The sequence below is a fragment of the Psammomys obesus genome, unplaced genomic scaffold (assembly GCF_907164565.1).
Source record: "Psammomys obesus unplaced genomic scaffold, mPsaObe1.curated_primary_1811, whole genome shotgun sequence".
Taxonomy (NCBI): Eukaryota; Metazoa; Chordata; class Mammalia; order Rodentia; family Muridae; genus Psammomys; species Psammomys obesus.
Window position 1 is genome coordinate 3,663,704 of NW_026591711.1, and position 21,162 is coordinate 3,684,865.

At 40.8% G+C, this 21,162-nt stretch overlaps 1 protein-coding gene across 1 annotated transcript in view; it reads right to left on the bottom strand.

Moving 5' to 3' along the window:
• Positions 1-879: 879 nt before the first annotated feature.
• The window catches only part of Hibadh (3-hydroxyisobutyrate dehydrogenase), a 95,469-nt gene continuing 75,186 nt past the window's right edge, over positions 880-21,162 (bottom strand). The window contains exons 5-8 of the mRNA XM_055611870.1: positions 12,886-13,019; positions 11,577-11,653; positions 3,550-3,706; positions 880-1,769 (exon numbers count right to left, since the gene is read on the bottom strand). Of these exons, the coding sequence (XP_055467845.1) occupies positions 1,611-1,769; positions 3,550-3,706; positions 11,577-11,653; positions 12,886-13,019 (527 nt within the window). The 3' untranslated portion in view covers positions 880-1,610. The remainder of the gene's footprint in view (positions 1,770-3,549; positions 3,707-11,576; positions 11,654-12,885; positions 13,020-21,162) is intronic.

The following is a 21,162-nucleotide window of genomic DNA, read 5'->3' on the forward strand; positions in this document are numbered from 1 at the left end:
CTAGCTGACATCCATTTGAGTCAGCCCCATGTGGAAAAAAAAAAGCCAAAGTAGACAATCTTGAAAAATAATGTTATTTTTAAGCCACTAAATATTGGGGTGGTTTGTTACCCAGAGAAAGCAAACTGATATAGCTGTTGTTTCACTCAGAAGAAAAGCCAGGCCCGCCATAGCTGCACAGCCCCATTTCTCACATTTCACTTATAACCGTCTCACAGCCTTTTTGTATTCTTCACTTTCCCACCTCAGGGCCGCTGTATTTTGTTTGCAACATTAGACTGTCTTTCCTCAAATACTCATGGGGCTTATTCCCTGAATTTTATTTTTTTATCAGTATATCATTGAAGAGCGCTCTCATCCTAACAAATACCTCTGACACTCCCCTCTTCCACTTTTCTTTTCAGTTCTCATGATCTGCCACATATATTACCTTTTATCATACTTGCTCCCAAAGAGAAGCTAAGAATCTATAGGGTGGGAATTTGGTCTTGTTTATTACTGCATCTTTAGCACTTTTAATAGTGTCTGGATTTTTTTTTTTTAATTCCCAGGAAAATGATAAAATAATCTTTCCACCAAGTTGGAATCTAGATCTATCAGCTGTTGTGTCTTGAGTTAAGGTAGGAAAAGGAGGAATGTGCTCCATGCTGGGGCAGGCTACACTTGATGGTGAACTTACAAGCACTGACCACTTGCAAAGCACTCAAGCACACAGCCATGAGATCTTCAGAAGGGCAGCTACATGCTGGCCTGACAAAGGGCATCTAGACTCTACAGAGCTTACACCTCCCTTTGCCATCCTGCCTTTTTCTTTCCATCTTTTCCCCATTAGCTTGTAAAAAAAAAAAATGTTAGAGACAAAACAAAAAGCTCCAAAAATTTTTATCAGGATAGAAATTTATTTAAATCCAAAATAATATGACTATAGTTAGAATAATGTAAATAATTATCTAAAGGAAATATCATCATTGGCTCTGAAACAGTCTAAAGGTATGATTCTTCTGGAGTCAAAAACATGTAGTAAGAATATACAGGAAGCAAAAATATAGAACAAGCCGGCTGAGTGTGGAGGCTGTAACAGGAGGGGCACACAAAGAAACTGCTAACAATCAAACAGGAAGACAGATGTCAACAAGCTGTCTTACTGTCGACCCCTGGACAGTAAGTCAGTAACCCAGAATGAAGGAATAATAGCATGTGGTTAACAGGACAAATTTCCCTCTAATTTGTCTTCACAACTGTTTTATTTCTTTTCTTTTCTTTTTTTTTTAACCATGGGTTCCATCTTGTTGACAAAATATTTGGTTTTATTTGCAAAGTGGAGTAAATAAAATATCCTGATCAGAGTGTTCAATTTTGTTGAAGGTGCTCAAGGATCAAACTTTTAAAAAGGTCAACTGAGCTAGTTAGTGGAAACCATCGGGCGCATTTGCTAAACAGATGAAAGCAGCAGCATGTTAAAATGGGTGAAAATTCCCAGGGATTACTGTAATGTAGACAATCAAAAGCAGACAGATGACCTTTGATTAAACCCATTACTTTAGACTGAGCTGTAGGGAAGCTCAGGACAGAGTTTGGTTCCCAACAGTGTCCATGTCCAGAGGGTACAGTCAGAAGGTCTCCTCCTCCCGCAGATACTGGAAGACGGATGAGAAGTCTTTTTTTGCATAGCCCTTTGCACACATCATCCTGTATACCTGATGAGCCAGGCTTCCTAGAAGAATTGGGCTCTTGGTGCTGGTGGCGGTGTCCTGAGCCAATCCCAGATCCTAAATCAAACAAGAGCAGAAGGAAGCACACTGAGAATTCTGGAACTGGGCTCGGCTAAGGGGAGGAGTGGGTTGGGGGAGGAAGGACAGAATCTGAGAAAGAAATAAGATTCTTATACACACTAATCATGTTGAGCGTATGTATGTTTTCCATCTTTTGATGCGGAGAATGAAACCAAGTACAGTGATAGGCAAGCATGCTACCACTGAGCCACACCCCTGCCCCAATGGATTTTACTAAGGGCTTTCACTTTCACATAGCTGGAAAAGTAGTATACACAGAATTCTTGATTTCTGAGTGTCTACACTCTTGTCCTCCAGGAGATACAGTATTTTGTTTTTAGACAGAATTACTGTGCAGGCAAGATTACATGAAGATGTTTTTCAAGCCAGGTGTAATGGCACATGCCTTTGATCCTAGCACTTGGGAGACAGAGGCAGGCTGATCCCTGAGTTTGAGGCCAGCCTAGTTTATAGAGCAAGTTCCAGGACAGCAAGAGCTACATCTAGAAACCTTGCCTTGAAAACAAACAAAAACCCAAAACCAACCAACCAAAGAAAAAGAAAGATGTTGAAAATCTGTGGAAATCTATATGACTGCTATAAAAAGTATTTTCTAACATGAAGGTAAATACATAGAAACAGTCTCAAACAGTACTCTACACACTGGTATATGATGAAAAATATGGCGACTGCATCCCACATAGACTCAGCCTACCGAAGAAAATCACTCAAAAGGCACTAATGTAGTCTGGAAGCAACAGAACCAAATATGGGAGCCGAGGAGGCATAGTCCAGGGTGCTGGGTAAGGCCTTCCAGTCAAAGTGATGACTGAGCACAGAGCTAAAAAATGGGGTAGGTAAAGGCATTGTGGACTGGGGGAGTAGGGGAAAGGAAGAACATTCCTGAGGGAAGGAATAATAGAGAAAGCTGTGGGAGTAAGGAAGAAAGAACAAGTTCACCATGGCTAACAGAGAGAGGAACAGAAAAGGAGAGGGAAGCAAAGGCCAAGTTATCAAGGCCTTGTTAGACAAGCTGCAGAGACAGACATTAACCTACAAGCTATAAAAGGGAGGTACCAGGAGAAGTGGCACACTCTCGGGTTTTACATTTCAGCCTGCTCTCATTGTCATGTGGAAAGCAACCTGGAGAAGCTCAGAAGGATCAGCTGGGGAGTTCTGGGGTGTATGGAAATGTCATGGTATTGGTGAGGAAAAGAGGTGAATTCAAGACACAATCAGGAAGCAGAGGGGACAAAGGTCACGGGAATTCAGCATCTGGGTGAATGTGTTACATCTGTAATGGGGCGGGGAGGTGCTGAGCTCTATGAGACCTGAAAATCTAGCCTAAGTATTTTCTATAGTTGAGATGACAAATGAAATGAGGCCAGGGATTTGCCTTTTAAATGACTAATTTACATATAAATCTCTACACACATATACAGCAGGAAGATATATTTGAAACCCAGGTATACTTAACACAAGTGGTTAACAACTGGGAAATCTCATTGCTCCTTTTCTAAGGAGATGGTGAGTTAACTTAAGTTTATGATGAAGCAACAAAATTTTTCCAGCTATATTATAAACAAACCTGACCCCAGAGAAAAATCTCAGCCCATCCTTAGGTGTTTGTGTGTGTGTGTGTGTGTGTGTGAGAGAGAGAGAGAGAGAGACAGAGAGAGAGAGAGAGAGACAGAGAGACAGAGAGACAGAGAGAGAGAGAGAGTGACCATTACATATTTCTTCTCTCCCTCCCAGCTAATCTCTGCATTTACCATACCTTAGCCATGAGTGTTGTTCCAAATCCACCTTGGTAGTTATTAGATGAGGGGACTCCATCCATAACTCCGGGGACAGGATTGTAAGTGTCACTGGACCAACACCGCCCTGAGCTCATATTCAGGATTTTAGCCAACAGTTTTGGGTCAAGTCCTGACCTGTCAAAGGTCAAAGAAGAATATTAATGTCAGAATGTGCAATCGTGTGACTTATTAACACAGGAGGACATCCACCTTTTTGTTCTCTCACTAGAAATCTAAAGTCCACACAGAACTGGGAGGCAGAAGATCACTGCAAGTTTGAGGCTAGCTTAGGACACATAGAGTGTCAGACCAACCTGGCTACAGAATAGGAGCTTACCTCAAAAATAAAAAATAAAGGTCGGGAGTAGTGGTACCCACCTTTTATCCCAGTACTCTGGAGGCAGGCAGATCTGAGTTCAAGGCCAGCATGGTTTACACAGTGAATACCAGAATAGCCAGTGTTACACAGAGAAACCCTGTCTCAACCATCCCCACCAAAATAATAACAACAAAATATAAACACACCAAAAAACAAAAAACCCACCCATAAAACCAAGGCCAAGAGAAGAATTTAGTCTTCAATTACATAGTATTAAGAGCTGCTAATTAATACGGTCATTCCTGAGAAAATCTGCCTTGTCTACTGCAAAGAGGAGAAAACACATAACCTCATCACAGCATGATGGCTTCTCACACTCATAGATTCTGTCGTCTTTCAGATATTACTAATTTGTCACTTATGAACTTTAAATCAACCTGATAATCTAAATTCTACATTCACATACAAACAATCTATTTCAGAAAGAAATACTGACAACTCTGAAAAGTCACAGAGTCTGGGTGGAGGCACTTACACGTATGTTTATTCCTTTGGCTTTTATGAGAGTACATGCAAAAGATGAAGGACGAACTGTACAGTGTGCTTAGGAGAAGCTATCATTACAAAAGACAGTATTTGCCGCAGCACACTTTCCCTTATTTATTAAGCCTTCATTAGATGGTCTTGCTTATGAAGCAAGTCTGCCCAGAGTGGTGACATATGCTATCTACGCAGAGACATGCGTTACAGTTCTGGGTCACCTGCTGATAAGGTTACTGATCCTGATAAAACAAAGCTTGCCCGGGCGGAAACATCATTTGTTCTTTCACGGGGCTGATGGCATAAATGGCTGCTCAATGCAACCCTAGGAAGAGCAGCAAAATGCTCATCTGCCTGAGTCTAAGGATCTTAACACAGTCTGGGAAGGCCCAGTTTTGCTAAGTATCACTGAATCAAGTTTCAAATAAAATTTTATACTCAGCAATTTATTGGTTTCTCTCATGCAAAGGACCATTATAAAACAACTGTCATAAAAGCTTTCTGCTTTGTCTTAAAAATCAATCCCACTTAGAAAAAAAAAAGATTGAAAAGAGAAACTTAGGTAACTTTAAACACACTGCACCTCAGCATGCTTAAGCTGATTACTGTATAGTCCGCTCACTGCAAAATCTGAAGCCCCGCACAGCAAGGCGTTCTTCTGGCGCTAAAGCAGGGAAGAGCGCTGACAGCCCAGATACACATGGAACCAGAATAACACACGGAGGTAGCCAGGCTTCTAAGCGGGAGTGATAAGCGGCACACTACACGCCATGCGGCTGAGCTTGTGTGGTGGCTCATATTGTGATGGTGGGTCTTTTACTTAGGGTTCTACCAAACATAAAGATGCCGTCTGTATCAGTTCACACATTCTGTCCAATAGCAGACAGAAGCCCAATAGTTTCAGTCTTTTAGAAATATCTGCATTTGGCAGAGCATGTTAGTGTATGCCTAATCTTAGCAAGCACGAGGCAGAGGCAGGAAGATCGGGAGTTCCAGGCCAACCTCTGATACATTAGTCAGACACTGTTTTAAAAAGCCAAAGGGGAAGAAAACTATCCAAGTTTGTTGTGTGTGTTGTTGCAGTAGACACTTTGTTTTTCAGTGTAAATAAAATCAAGCTATCAGTACGACAGCGAGATACATGGTTCGGGAAAAGATAAAGACAATGTTGTTAAGGAATAAGTGTGAAGAGAAAAATTACAGGTTAGCCATTAGCTAGCTGTAATAACAAGTATATTCTCTAAGCAAAACATGCATCCATAAAGACAGCACATTTTCAAAGACATCGAACACCTCAGGGCGTCCTACCAACTCAGATCCAAGATGTCATCACACTTACAACTGCGGACTTCCTCCTTCCGAAGTCCCTTCCAGGTCTTTACTGCAAAGAAGCTCCACACTGGAGCATTTGCCCAAGGGGCAAGGTAGGCCTATTTCCCTAACTTTATAACACCCTCTGCTTCCCCTGAAGAGAGCAACTGGGAAAAACACTAGCACTGATTTATAGAAACCTGCTTTGGTGAACATGTCACTACCCAGAGACATCTAAAGGGCATATGAGCACATATAAAGTCAGGTGGGAGCTGCTTCTCTGCTCACTTTCCAAACCTGATGCTGCCTGCCGTTCAGATTCCCTTCAGGAGCCTGCCGCGCCCTCCCTGCCCCCACTCTGCAGCAAAGTGTATCATTAAAAAGAGCAAGTGAGGAGTGTTTTGCATTTCCTCTTTCTGAGGCTTCTTCAGCTGGCACACACAGGGCTGACAGTTAGAATTAGACAGGATATTAAAATCAGTTACTCAAGTCCTCTGTCTTCCTCTGTGCCCAAGGCTTGTAATGGTCTGAAACCAGCTAGAATACACAGTAATTGTCATTCAGAGAGTCTACCCTAGAACGTCATGCTTCACTGGAGAAGACTGAGTTTCCATTTGAAATCAACAAATTAATCCAAGACAGGTATCTGAAAGGGCAAGTTTAATAGGAAGCAGCTACTGGGCTCTCAACCATGATAAAATGTTATTGCTGCTTCCCTGTAAATTGGCTGGGAACATATGATACTTCTGCATAAGAGCCCCATCGCTGCTCGGGAGATATACAGCTCAAGCCATCAAAAGGATGACAGTCTGTCAGTCCCCATAATAACTTGCCACTGGAGGTGGTTCGAGAGTGTGTGCATGCATGCTTGTGGCTTTACAATCGCTGGGATGTTCTCTGATATAAACAGGATGAATTCATTGCTCTGACTGCATATATAATGCAACTCAAATAAACGTCACTATGTCAAACCCACTCACCTCTAAAACACAATAACATTAAATGAACTTTTGGGAGAATTAAAAATGATACATCATAAACTGTTAAAAAATATATAAAATTATAAAAACCCGTTGCTTTCACCATAACCAGAATTTTAGGGACCAAAAGTTTGTTCACTTTCCACCTTTTCAGTATCTCCACTGGTGTTTGGCAAGAACAACAACTCGGTGTTGGTGTAACAGCCCTGGAAAGAAAACATCTAAAGCCATGTCCATCTTAATCAACCATTCACTGATTTGTTCCCACCTACTCGGACCTGCCATGTGTCAGCTCCAGGCAGGAGCCAATAAGACAATGAAGAAGCCAAGCACAGGGTGTGCCTGCCTGCAGGACAGATGAGGGAGGGCCACACCGAGGCCATGTGAACACCCACGAGAGAAGTGCCACCCCTTCACCCACCCCTCCCTCCTCTTCTCTTCATTTAGTCAAGTGACTGCTGTGTTCTTAAGAGTTGCTCACGCATATACATCCTTTATGGAACTTATATTCTACAAGGGAAAATAGGCAATAACACAGATACACACAGAGACACACACAGAGACAGACAGACACACACACACACACACACACACACACACACACTATGTCAGCTAGTGAAAATGGTTGTGAAGGAAACCTGCCCAAATGAGTCAATCCAAATCCTAACTATCTCACCACAATGTCAGCTATCATTAAGTACTATGCGCCAGTTTCCACTTTTAAAAAGCTACAAGGATTAACTCAACCATCACAATAACCCAGCGGGAGTTGGTTCTTTTCTCATTTTTAAAATGAGAAAGGCAGATGCCCATGTACGGCTGGATGCACGTTAGAGCGACTCTAAGCAGCCTGGGACTCTTGTGTGACTGTGGGGAGTGACATGAGAGTCAGTTAACCAACATGTGGCATTTCATCAGTTAAGAAAGCCTTCCAACATTTTGATTTTCAACCTCCTGCAATTTTTCTGTTTGCTAGGGTATAGAAATAGTTTTGCTAGGGAGTGGTGATGTACACCTTTAATCCTTTTATCCCAGCACTCAGGAAGCAGAAGCAGGTGGATCTATGAGTTCAAAGTCAGCTTGGTCTAGAGTGAGTTCCAGGACAACCAAGGCTACACAGAGAAACCCTATCTTTTTTTTTTTTTCTTATCAGTTACATTTTATTAACTCGGTATCCCAGCTGTATCCCACTCCCTCATTCCCTCCCAATTCCACCCTCCCTCCCTCATCTCCACCCTGCCCCTTTCCAAGTCCACTGATGGGGGGGGGGACCTCCTCCCCATTCATCTGATCCTGTTTTATCAGGTATCTTCAGGACTGGCTGCAAAGTCCTCCTCTGTGGCCTAACAGGACTGCTCCTCCCTTGGGGAGTGGGGAGGTCAAAGAGCCAGCCATTGAGTTCCTGTTAGAAATAGTCCTTGTTCCCCTTACTAAGGGAAACCAATTGGAGAAACCCTATCTTGAAAAGCCAAGAATGAATGAATGAATAAACAAACAAACAAACATATAAATAGTTTTAATCCTCACATAAGAGAAAAGGCAAAAACTAGGTGTGATAACCAAGGAACTGAGAGTAAACCCACAGACACACTTTCCAACTGTGCAACAGAAGCAGCCATGTTTACGGCCTCTTTTGGTGTAAGACAATGTGGTAACTACAGGAGGGACCTGGGCTTGACTGAGCATGTGAATCACTTGTTACATCACCAGTGTGTCTTAAGAATAATTCCCAATGGAGCAAAATTAAAAAACAACAACAACAAAACACACATCAACAACGCTGCTTATGTGCGATCACAGAAACACAACCTCTCTCATGCAAGCAGGGTGCCTTCAAGGCTATAAAGCGACTTCAGAACCCTAACTAGGAATCCAATTAGGAAGGAAAAAGATCTAATAAAAAGGAATTTCAAAGTACATTATGTACCAATATTTTTTGCACTTTATTTTTTTTTACAACATTTTAAAATTTCACTAACATCTATAAAAGCTCACTGTAAAAGAGCAAGGGTCAATACAATTTTTAAAGTGTATTTTTATTCTTCTATTAAAAAGAAACCATAGTCCAGAAAAAAAAAAAAAAAACACTGCTTATGAGAATGAAATTAATCAGAAACGATCACTTCACTGGAACAGGCGACTCAATTTGTAAATGTTGACATTAATACTCTAGAAATTCCACTTGTGAGTGAGCAGAATATGAATGCTGCTGAACCACTTTGAGGCTGGACCATGCGGTGGGAATTTACTGCCTGGGAATTTATCCTTGCTGATGCCAATTTTCTCTTTCACCTTGCAAAGCTCAATAAATCGTGGCCACTCTCTATACTCTATTAGAGACCAATGCTGCCATTCTAAACCATGTCTGTAACCATGGCGAAAAGACAGCAGCAGAAGTGCTCCTCTTTCAGACCATTAAGACTCTGTCAGGTGGCGTGGAAACCACAAGTTAGGAGAACTCCGTACAATGTGAAACATTAGAAAGGCACGTTGACACTCAAATCAAACGAGAAGTTCCTGCCTTGTTTTTAGACGCTCATGCACATTTTATTTATGTTTATTGGTCTCTCTTTTCTCTCCATATAATATATATATATGTGTTTTGTATTATATGTGTTATATATCCATAATAGTTAAAGAATTTTAGAAAAAATAAATATTTAGAAGTTTTGAATTTTTCATAGTCTAGAGTGCTAGGTTCTATTACACCATGGAAACACAGAAAAGCTTTCTATTTTCAAATATTATCTTACCATATTGAGTCATGGCCAAAATAAGATAAGCTCTTTTTCTGCTATTAATATCCCTATGTGAATTTAGGCCACTTTTAATACTCTCCTTGAGATCAACCTAATGCAGTAGCCAGTGGCTTTCACCTCATTATACATTTTGTTCAGTTGATATTCCTATTGTTCTTTATTAGCTGGCATCTAGTAAATTTCCACAAGCACTTAGCCTGGATGTTAAGTTTCATTTTAATTTTTAAAATTTCATTTATTTGTGTGTGCACACTCATATGGTGTGTGTGTGTTCAGGGGAGTGGGAGTCAGTGCTCGCCCCTCTCCACGTGGGCCTGGGGATCAGGCCTGGCAGCACGCGCTGTTACTCTTAGGTATTTAGCCATGTTCCTGTCCTCAAAGCTTCATTTATATATCTATTTGCTTGTCTGTTTATTTAGACAGGGTTTCATCATGCAACTGTGATTAGCCTAGCCTAGGCTGGCCTCGAACACAGAGAGATCTGCCTGCTGCTGCCTCCCAAGTTCTGGAACTAAAGGTGTGCACCAGCACATCCAACCAAAGCTCTGCTTAGAGTGTTGCAGAAAAATGATTCAAGAAATGCTGGAAGATACCTCACTGTGCCTAAGGAGCATCTTGCGCCAGTGAAGGCTGTGTCAAGAGTAAAGAACAAGCCAGTGTGGAGGGCATGTCATGAATCTAGATGTGACCTAGCTTCACCCAAGGTTTTACTTTTATGCTCTAGTCCCATATTCACAGAAAAATAAGAATGCATATAAATTTATATGGATATTAATTCTGTTGCTAGCAACAATTAACTTTACATGTAACTCGAGTTCTGGAAAGTTTTGTTTTCCTCTTCCATGAAACTGATCTAGAAAATGGATGTGAAAATAAATGAGCTAGTAACACAGTTTTCAGTATGGTAAGTCCCTATACCCTGAAACTGGTCATGGCACAGATGATGCTCTAAAGGGCTCCCATGCACAGCAGTTTTATTAAGGCTTTGTACAGACATGCCTCACCATCTTATAGACACTTGGTTCTAAAATGTAAATGGTATGAGATATTGATAAACCAATTAGCGCTGATGCAAAGCAAATTCCTCTTTTATCTCAATTACAACATGACAACTTAATAGGTCAAGATAGTTTAACATCTGAGACGGGCAATTCAATAAAACAACAGCATCTTGATATGGTAATTAAGAGGAAATGTGAATCCATTACCATGTTTTAAAAAAATATCTGAAGCACCTTGGCTCTTTTTATTGCTTTTATCAAAAGCTGTGGTCCAAGCTGCTCCTTTACTTTGTACCATATCTGAAAAGCAGCCCAGGGGGATGAAGAAAAGCTATGAATAAAGCAACTTGCACACATTAGGCAGTTCTCTAAAATAAAAAATGTGTACCTATTATATTCATGAAATACAGAACATTAAAAATATTAATTAGGTGATTAATCATATGTAGCATTCTCAGTGTAAAAGATTAAAGGCTAAAATTAAGGTATTAACCTTAATCATTCTAGAGAATGATTACTGGAAAGAAAAACAGAATTTTTGACTCGCTGTATTTTTAGAAGATACATCTTAATGTAGAATAATCAAGCAAGTTAAAACAAAAGTTATGTACACGAGCTGCAACTTTAGGAATGGAGGCCTGGCTGTCCTGACAACAGACCACCAAGAGCCCTGCTAGTGAAGAGTCTGAGAAATAGAACTGAAACTAGTTTCAGGGTGGCATTAACACTTGAATTCACTACACATTAGAAGCATGTTTCATTGAAATTCGTCCTAACAATGCCAAAATATGTTTGAATTTTATAGTTTTTGCATTTCAGTATAATAGAAGATATGGGGCTTCCACATAAAAAGCATAATATAACTTCAGTGCACAGTGCAATACATTTTATGGCTGTGGCAAAGAGTGTTGATGTTCCCTAGGGTCCTATTGCTTGTCCAATAAGCAGAGTCTATTAAAATTCAATAATGAAGCACTTTCAACATGCTCTGAACCAACTCATTCACTCCCATGAACATTACTTTTTTAACAACAACAAAAAAACAGGAAAGACAATGAAAATTGTTAGTATATAAAAATGTTCTCTTCAACAAACCTGATTCCAAGATTCATAGCTTCAGCAGTTCCAATCATACTTATAGCCAACAGCATGTTGTTGCAGATCTTTGCGGACTGAAAAAACAATGCATGTTAAATATCTTTATTTTCAAGTTCTAACTTCTAGAAAACTTTTTACCTGATTCCACAGGGTTCTCTCTTGAAACAAACAAACAAGGAAACATTCAGCTGTGGATTCTCTCCAGTGGGCAAGGGAATATAGGATGCAATCTCTTCCCCTCCAAGCCTAACACACCGTCCTCAGGAGAACCTGGAGTCTCTTCCACTGGTACTAAGTGGCGCTCCGCGGTGGCCTCAGCACTCTAAGGACGGCTGAGCCGTGTGGCACCGCTGCTGCTTAAGGGATGGGTGCGCATTCTCCTTTGGAAATGGGAATGATGTGCCATGGAAGGGAACAGATGAGCCAACAAGAGCAATAAATGGTAACGGTACATGGTAGAGGAGCCAGCAGGGTTTCGGGAGAACGGGCGATTGTGAGCACGTGTTAGGAGTGGGGCAGGGACAACTGACTCTATCTCAGAGCTCAGCACTAGTCATCTCTCCACCAAAAATAGGCCACAGAGGAGGTGGAACCAGAAATCATCTCTCTCAAGGTCAGGATAGACTGTAAATAGGCCAAAAAAAGAAAAATGGACATCAGGGTAGATGGTAAACATATAAGAGGATTAAACACAGAGCAGCATGGGATGAGCCTAGGATTAGAAGAATATTAGTTATATATGTGTTTTAGGGAATGAGGAGAAATTTGATAGTTAAGACTGTCAAGAAAGTTAAAATGGAACACAGTAGAAAATAGGGGTCTACTGGCCCTCTGAGCAGCAAACTACATATGATATAGCTGAAGATTAGACCCAGGTAACATGTGGAATGAGCAAGATGATCAACAACAGGAGCTGCTATTCTCATGCAGCTTTGAGAATAGTATAAATTCAGCTCAATAAAGATACCTAATAGGAAAGTCTCGAGCCTTAGTGACTAGGCAAAAGCATTACAAGGAAGAATAGAATGTGAGCATGTGTTAGGAGCAGGACGGGGGCAGCAGTTCAATTCAGAGTTCATGCTGTCATCTCATATTTCTCAAAAATATTAAAGTGCACAGGTTACTTCTCATTGTGTTGATGTCTGCCCAGATCTTATAACAATGATGAAAAACCAACTGGTACCAACATAACTTAAAATCCAAGAAGGAACTCCTCAGCAGGAACCACATAAAGAGCAGCAAGAATGCTGTCAGAAAAAGAAAGGACATTTCACATCGAGTCATGTTACTCATGCGGCAATGTTACCTGTCCACTCCCAACAGCTCCACAGTACACCACATGGGAGCCCATGCACCTTAGCAGCTCCTGGGCAGCAGCAAACTCGTCTTCGACTCCTCCCACCATGAACGTAAGGTTTCCAGACCGAGCAGCTCCTACACCTGAGTCATTTGGGGAAAAGAGTTTGAAGCAAAACCACTCAAGTAATATACCAAAGTGAGAGACAAACCTAAAAGCCAAATTTAAATCCCTTGCCTTAAAAATGTATTTCTGCCAGGCATGTGTACGATTCTCCAGATCTCCATAGGAATGTTCCAGTAACCAAGCATCATGCAGGTTAACATAAACCCCAAAGACATACATAGCCTCCACCCACACTTAAGCTTACTGGAGCTTGACCAGCAGCGCAGCATGCAGAGGAGCCTGCTCTAAAGACAGCACGTGAGGTGTGTGGCTCACAAGCTCCAAACCTCACAACTGATGAGATCTAGAGAGCGACTCGGGCCACAAGTGGGCATTCCAGCAGCAAGGCTCTTTGAAGGGAGACACAGTTGCTTATCTAGAGAACGCTCACATGTACTGTCCAGTATCATCTGAGGCTCTCATCTTTCTCTTCCCTCCCTTCCCATCTGTGAGGCAACTTGTCCCTAGTGATACGAGCAGAGGCAAGGAACAAACTTTAGCACACTTTTACTACTTGAAGAAGTAGCTTTTAGCAGGCATGATAAACTGTCTCTGGTTGAAATGATCAGTGAAACAACTTCTAATTTAGGTTTGTCTTTCTTCATACAGGGAAAAGGGCCACTTTCCTACAACTTTTTAATTAACTATGAAATAAAATCTAAAAATTTGTGTGTTTAATATTGAGAAGACTTTTTCATAATTTTCAAGTTAGATTTCCTGTTCAAAACAAGTAAATATGTGGACAAGCTATACTAGTGCAACTTCTGTTTTTGTAATTCTTTACATCTTACTTGCAACTACAAATAGGAAGCTATAACTTTGCCACAATTAGAACCGGCCATTAGAGCAGAGAGTTATGAGTGATGGCCAGCTTTTCAATTTAACTCATTCAATGAAATACAGTTTTTAAACATTAAAATTAAACTAAATTGTCAATATTTTGCTATTGCCAAACCAAGCAGCATTCTCCTTCCTGGTTCATATTATTTTTAACCATCTACTAAAAGTGGAAGTCAGCGTGATGTAAGCTAAACAATCTTGGGAGTGCATTCCCTCCATATGGAAGCATACAATACTCATAGGAAGTTTAACTGCATCATTTCATAGTAGCATTAGATACATTTTGGAAAGGATTATGCACAAAAAGATAATTATTTTAACATTTTGATAATGACAATGGAGTGACTGTCATTTTACTGGTTTCTGATTTACTTCACCAACATGGTAAACCATTAATGTTTTACAATTATTTTAGTCAATTTCATTATCCATTTTTATTCAAACTACATAACCACCCTGTCTCCTAATCCTGTTGCTCTAACCTGGAGAAATTAGACGATTTAAGTCAAAGCTTACAAACAAATCCAGCACTATCCATCATAAGTCCAGCAGCTCTGTATCTAGATTAAAGACTGCTAAATAGCTTCAGAGAGCCATTTACTGAAGGAAAATTAATGCTGACAATGGCTCTCAGCTGGTTAATCTTTTGACAGGTGCACTTTCTCACTTGTTCAAACACATATTTCAAAAAGAAGAAATAAGTTACTTAAGCAAGAAAAGCTCACAAGAGAGAATAATTTATCATTGATTCAGAAGTTCATGGCAGTACCACTTTCTCTCAATGTGATGTGGTGTTTATTTCTGACCTTCTCACAACCTACATCCCAACCCAGGGTCTGATTAAACTGAGTAATTATGAAAGGTTTGGCAATCTGGGGAACCAAATTCTACCATCCTACACATTCCTTTAACAGTTTCAAGCCTCCTCCCAAGGGTAGAACTAATGCCTAACCTATCCTAAAAAGAAACGTGGCCACAGAGGACAGATGGGAAAGATATCTGGAAAGCTGTAACTCAAGTGTCGAAAGACCTCTTACAGACATGAGATGACACTGCCTAGGTTCTCATGTCTGCCGACAATAAGCAGTAAATGTGTTGCCTTGCCCTGCCATTTTAATTCAAGCCCATTTTCTAAAATAAGACAACTCAAAACCAATACATGTCCAGGTGTTAGCACCTGGAGAGACACTTACAGGGTGACCATTCTTTCTGTCTTGTTTTTCGAGACAGGGTTTCTCTGTGTGGTCCTGCCTGCCCTACAACTCTGCAAGTCAGGCTGACCTCACACGCAGAGATCCATCTGCTTCTGCCTCCTGATTTACTGGGCCTAAAGGTGTGTACCACCGCTGCCTGATGTTGGCCATTCTTAATTCAACAATCTAAAAGCTGATGTTTCTCTTTTAAATCCAACCCTTTTTGAATACCAACATGAAGCCACAGCAGAAAACTGAGCATCTGTCCTTAGGTAGCAGGATGCAGTCAAAATGCAGGCACATAAGACTTCTACATAAAATTGCCTTCAGTCTATGAATATAAGGTATAGACAAGACAGAAATGAATCCTGTGTTTAAATTTGGGTTTCAACCTCAAGATATTTGCTTAAATATATTCAAATATTCCAACGTGAAAAAGTCCTAAATCTGAAACACTGCCCAACCCCTACCACTTCATATCTTAAGCCTGTATCTTAGCTTATATTTTAATAAGAGTATGCACAAAACCAAACATATCATTTTAGTTCTATTGTAGTGTTTACCATATATTATTAACATCTTTGATTTTCTTTATCTGATTTTTCCTACAAGGTCAGCATGGGGTCTTGCTTATGTCAGTATTCCTATTATGTTGCACAGTGCATGATATATTCAATAGATGACTGTTTGGAAAATAAATCAATAAGCATGGTTGAAAGGATAAAGGCTCTAGAGATGTAATAACTGGCTCTGAGGGTGATACTTGCTGGCTGTGTGGTTATAAAGAAATAACTCCAAGCCAGTGAATACAATGGGAAAGGCATTAATATTTCTTTACAGAGTGGCTGTGCATACCACTTAAATAGAAGGGCTTTTTGAGTTTGTGAAGTAGGTACTTTCCTATCTGGTTTTTTAAGCCCCTGTCTTTTCTAGGATAGTTTTAGCCTTGCTTGCTAAATATCAGTGGCTGTGTGGGCTGACCCCAGAAACAAGAGAAGTAGGCTGGCCCAGGTTAGGATGCTCTGTAGAAGTCCATGTCTGGTTGATGTTAATATTATATTACTGTGCTAGGTGTGGTATCACATGCCAGTAATCCCAGAACTCTGGGAGTCAGAGGCAGGCAGATCTCCGTGAGTCTACAAAGTTAGTCCAGGTCAGGCAAGCTTACACAGAGAAACCCTATCTCTAAAAACCAACCCCTGCCCCCCCCAAATGATTATATCATTGTAAGCTGGTGCGCCAGAACTCAGAAGGCTAAGGTAGCAAAACCATGAATTCTGACCAATTTAAACAACACAATGAAAGCCTGTCTCAAAAAAGAAAAAGTGGGGAGAGAAAAAGAATCACTTTGAAAACTCTTGGAAAAATCAGTGACAGCTGAGTGTATTTTTTGGAAAGAGATGGGAAATTTGCATTTGCTTATCCATTCAACATAACCTACTGAGAACTCAGTGAGTGTCAATTCTGTGGATAGCTGTAGGGTAAGGGCTCAATCACACAGATCCTTGCTTTGAAGAAGTTATGCACCTGTGACCTGGCCACTTCTTTTCTACAACCCTGGTCTGAGCATGAACTATGGCAACAGCCTTCTTCCCCCTCACCCCACTTGTTCTCCCTTCTGCCCTGAACTCCAACAACTATTCTCAACACAACAGCCAGAGGAACCCTCGGAAAACAACTCTAGCTTATACTCTCAACCATCCCAAAACTTCTCATCATGCTCAACAAAAAAATCCAAAGTCATACAGAGCCCTAAGGGCCCTCTTTTTTAATAAAGCCCTTGGCTTCCTCTCCTGTCTTATTTTATACCCATCTTTCTGTCACTCATGCTTTGCAGTCCCTCTGGCCTTTGGCTGTCCCGGAAACAGATCAGGCATGTCTTCTTATCATCTCAAAGCCTTCCACTTCTTATTCTTTTCTTTTTGGCACATTCTTCTCTAACCTATTTATGACTACTTTTCCAATAATGGAGAACTTTGCTCAAAATGTGCCTCTTCAGTGAAGCCAGACTTATCACTTGTTAAATGGCTTAAATGTATACTCTAAAAAGTAAGTCATGCCCAAGACAATAGTGTTTAGCAGTGAGACCCAATGAAAGGTAATTAGAACATGAAGGCTCCATCATGCATGGACTCATGCAACTTCAAAGGCATGGGTTTCTTATGAAAGTTCAAGTCTGGCCTCTCTCATGCTCAACCCCCATCCTTCTGCTCCAAGCCATGATGGCCCTTAACAATGACAGCCCTTTATTTTGGACTTCCCAACCTTCAGAACCATAGGAAATGTTTCTGTCCCTTGTGAATTAATTAGTCTCTCTTTTATTCTTGGGGAGTGGTGGTGGTGGTGGTTGCTAGGTATCATCCAGGGCCTTGAGCATATTAGGCAAGCACTCTACCAACTGAACTACATCCACAGGGCTGCTGAGGCATCACAAAGGGGACTAAGACAAGAGGCAAAAGGAAAGAACACTGAGATGCAGTACTGGATGAGACCATTCTCATGGAAATAGTCAGCGATGCTGTGGGCCGCAAACCTTTTTCATCACTCTAGTAAGCCATTAAGTGCTGCCTGCTCCCAGAGAGCATAAGCTTTGAAATTCTATGATCATTTGGGGTTTTCAAATTCACACGAATCCACATTTAAACATGTACGATGGTAACACAAAACTGAGGTACATCTGACTCTGTATAATAGTTCCATATTAGAAAAACGAAAGGTTGATCATGATAAAATATAAAAATAGTATACTACTTATGGTGTATGATATAATATTTTAAGATATTTATAATTTGCAGAATGGCTAAGTCAAACCATTTAGCATGTAATACTGTGCATACCTTTAATCCCAGCACTTGGGAGTCAGAGGCAGGAGGATATCAGAGTTCAAGGCCAGCCTGCTCTGTAAAGTGAGTTCCAGGACAGCCAGGACTACATAGAGAAGCCCTGTTTCAAAAGTAAGGAAGGAAGGAAGTAAATTAAAAAAAAAAGTATCCTCCAGTTGATTAAGTCCAGACCCACCCTACAATACTCCCTTTATTGCTTCTTGGCCTTCTAGCTAAGAACGAGTGTAGAAAAGGGGATTAAGTTTTCTTACATACCTGTATTAACTAAATCTAACAAGCTCAAACCCTTGAAGCTGCCTTCAGAGCTTTTCTAGCCATTTCTTATCATAATGTCTTTCGAGATTCTCTTCCATAACACTAGAATAAAAACGAACTCACTTGTACAAACAAATGCAAGTGCCCAAACCACTCAAAATAGGCATAAATAGTCTGCTCTTAAAAGCCACAGACATCTATCACATGTTTTGGCAGTGTGGAAAGAAGTATCTTATGCTTAATCAAAGTTTTCCCATTTTAAGAACAGAGTCTTATAGTTGACACACACACAAATCCAGCAACTGGAGACCCATCATTTTCAACTTGGTACTAAGAAACAGCTTTTATCATTCAAGGAGTATGAGATCCATTGGTGGTGGTGGGAAGACAAGGGTCAAGAAAATCCACACAATCCCACAACAACGAAAACCAATTATATGCAAGTTTGAGAAGTATAAAAGTTCACAGATTCAAAGAAGAAAAATATAACCAACAAGTTATCTATTCATAGTGATTTAATTGTGTTAGGTGTAAAGGTTCAATGAGAAAATGTTTACCAAATTAAAAAAAAAAAAATCAAGATCTGTTTCCTGGCATCTGAGAACATCTGAAATATGAATATTCCAGGAGATGTTAAGACATAAGGTCCTGAGAGACACAGAGCTCTATCTTTACCCTCCAGCCCCCAAGAATACACCTACATATAACTCCCACATCTAAGGCCGCGGGACTTTTGTGGAAAAGGAGCAGAAGGACTCCAGGAGCCAGAGCTACAGGGTGTTTGCTGTGAGATTGTGTCTCCTAGGAGTATCAGAAACTATACCTGAGAGGTCTGATCAACATGACGGCCTAAACATGAGATGAACAGATGACACCAACAAACATGCTAACATAAATGAGGGAAAGCTCAGGAGGTCAATTCTTCAAAGAGAGCAGCTAGCTTAAAAAATGCTCAGAGTGGGAGAAGTCGTCTTCCCCGGGAAGGGCACACCAACCGGTTATCCAATACCAAATGGTCAGCCCTGAAAACACACATACAAGTAACATACACACTGTGCGTATACTATATTTATATATTTATGGAAATGTATTTGTGTAACAACAAGAAATGAAAAAAAAGAGGCTGTGAATTTGAAAGAGAGCTAAGCTGGGTTTGGGCTGGTTTGGAGGGAAAAAAGTAAAGTGGGAAATAATACAATTACATTATAAAATCAAAAGAAAAATTTAAAGGCCTAAATAATAACTACAGAGAAAAGACGTGTACCAGCAGTGTGCTAAAAATAGCATCATATGATACCAGGGCCAGATGACAGACGGCGATCACCACCAAATTCTGGTTCCCTCTTTCCTGCCATTTTTTTTAACTTCTATTGTTGAAAAGGCAAAAATGAAAACAGAAAATCTCAAGGCAGGCACCTGGAATGTGGTCACATGGTGTCCCATATTCCAGTGCACTTGCAAATCTGCTTCAAACAGTAGGCAACCATGAGCAGACAATGTGGGGTGTCCCTAAGTGCTCACAACTCCACTTGTTCTCTAACCGCACAAGGCTCCTGCCTCTCTCCAGAGCTTTCTAACTGCTTATCAGAGCATTATGTTTAGAAAGCAGAAAGCCAAGGATACGGAGGGCGAAGTTCAGAGGCCCACTGTGTGATGTGATGAGTACCCTGCCACAGTTTAGTGCCCAAGTGGGTTCCATAGTAATGGGAACAGGGACTGCCTCTGACATAATCTGATTGGCCTGCTCTTTAATCACCTTCCCCTGAGAGGGGAGCACCCTTACCAGGCCACAGAAAATGACAATGCAGCCACCCCTGATGAGATCTGATAGACTAAGATCAGAAGGAAGGGGAGGAGGACCTCCCTTATCAGTGGACTTGGGGAGGGGCATGTGTGAAGAAGGGGGGTAGGGTGGAACGGGGAGGGGCGGAGGAAGGGGCTTATGAGGGGATACAAAGTGAACGAAGTGTAATTAATAAAATGAAATTAAATTAAAAAGTACCCTGCCATTAGTAACAATGACTTGCATTTCTGCCGATTGCTGAGTGTAGATTTCAAGTGCTCCATAACTAAAACCATGTATGCAAAGAACTGCATGCTACACAGTGTGACTTAGCCATTCTACAAAGTACACATATCTTAAAAATTACAGCATTCATGAAATGTAGTGTACTATTTTTGTCATTTGAGAATCAACTAAAAGGTTAGGGGTTCAGCTCAGTGACAAAGCTGTTGCTGTGTAAGCATCAGGTCAGGATCAGTGTTTGGGTCCCCGGGGCACATGGGAAAGCCAGGCAGGGGTGGCTGCTACCTGTACTCCTAGCCCTCCAGAAGAAGAGACGGGGATCTCAGGAGCAAGCTGGCTAGGCTAGCCATACTAGCTCCCTCTGCTCAGTGGAGGCCCTTCCTCAATGAACAAAGCAGAGAGCTGTGAGGACGTGACACCAATGCTGGCACCTGAATGCATATCTGAACACACACATTCAAATACGCACACACACATGCAAAGATCTAATGGAGAAAAGGGCAGCTCCCAACTAACAAATACAAAACAAAACCCGAAGATTTCACAATAAAATAAAATTAAAGTTATCTTCAAAGCGTAAATGTCATTTGGAGAAGAATAAAACAACCTCAAAAAATAAGTTTTTTTCTTGAACTGAGTTACATGTTTTAAGTTTACATCCTTTTTTCCTTCAATGCTCATTTAGTACTTTACATAGAATATGGAAAATGAAATAATGAATAATGTTCTTCATATTATTATGCTAAAGGATTGTTTACTCAAAGTGAACTAACTCAGTTCTTCCCTTCTGACTGACTTGGCTTTACACCTGTAAAACAGTAAAACTCAACATAAACCAGCTTGTTCTAATACTATGCTCTCTCCCAATCTTGGGGCACTTCTGTTTCAGAACCAGCACAGGCTCGTGTCTCGACGATGCCTTCCATGCACCCCGCTGCCGACATCACTCACTATTACTAAGCAG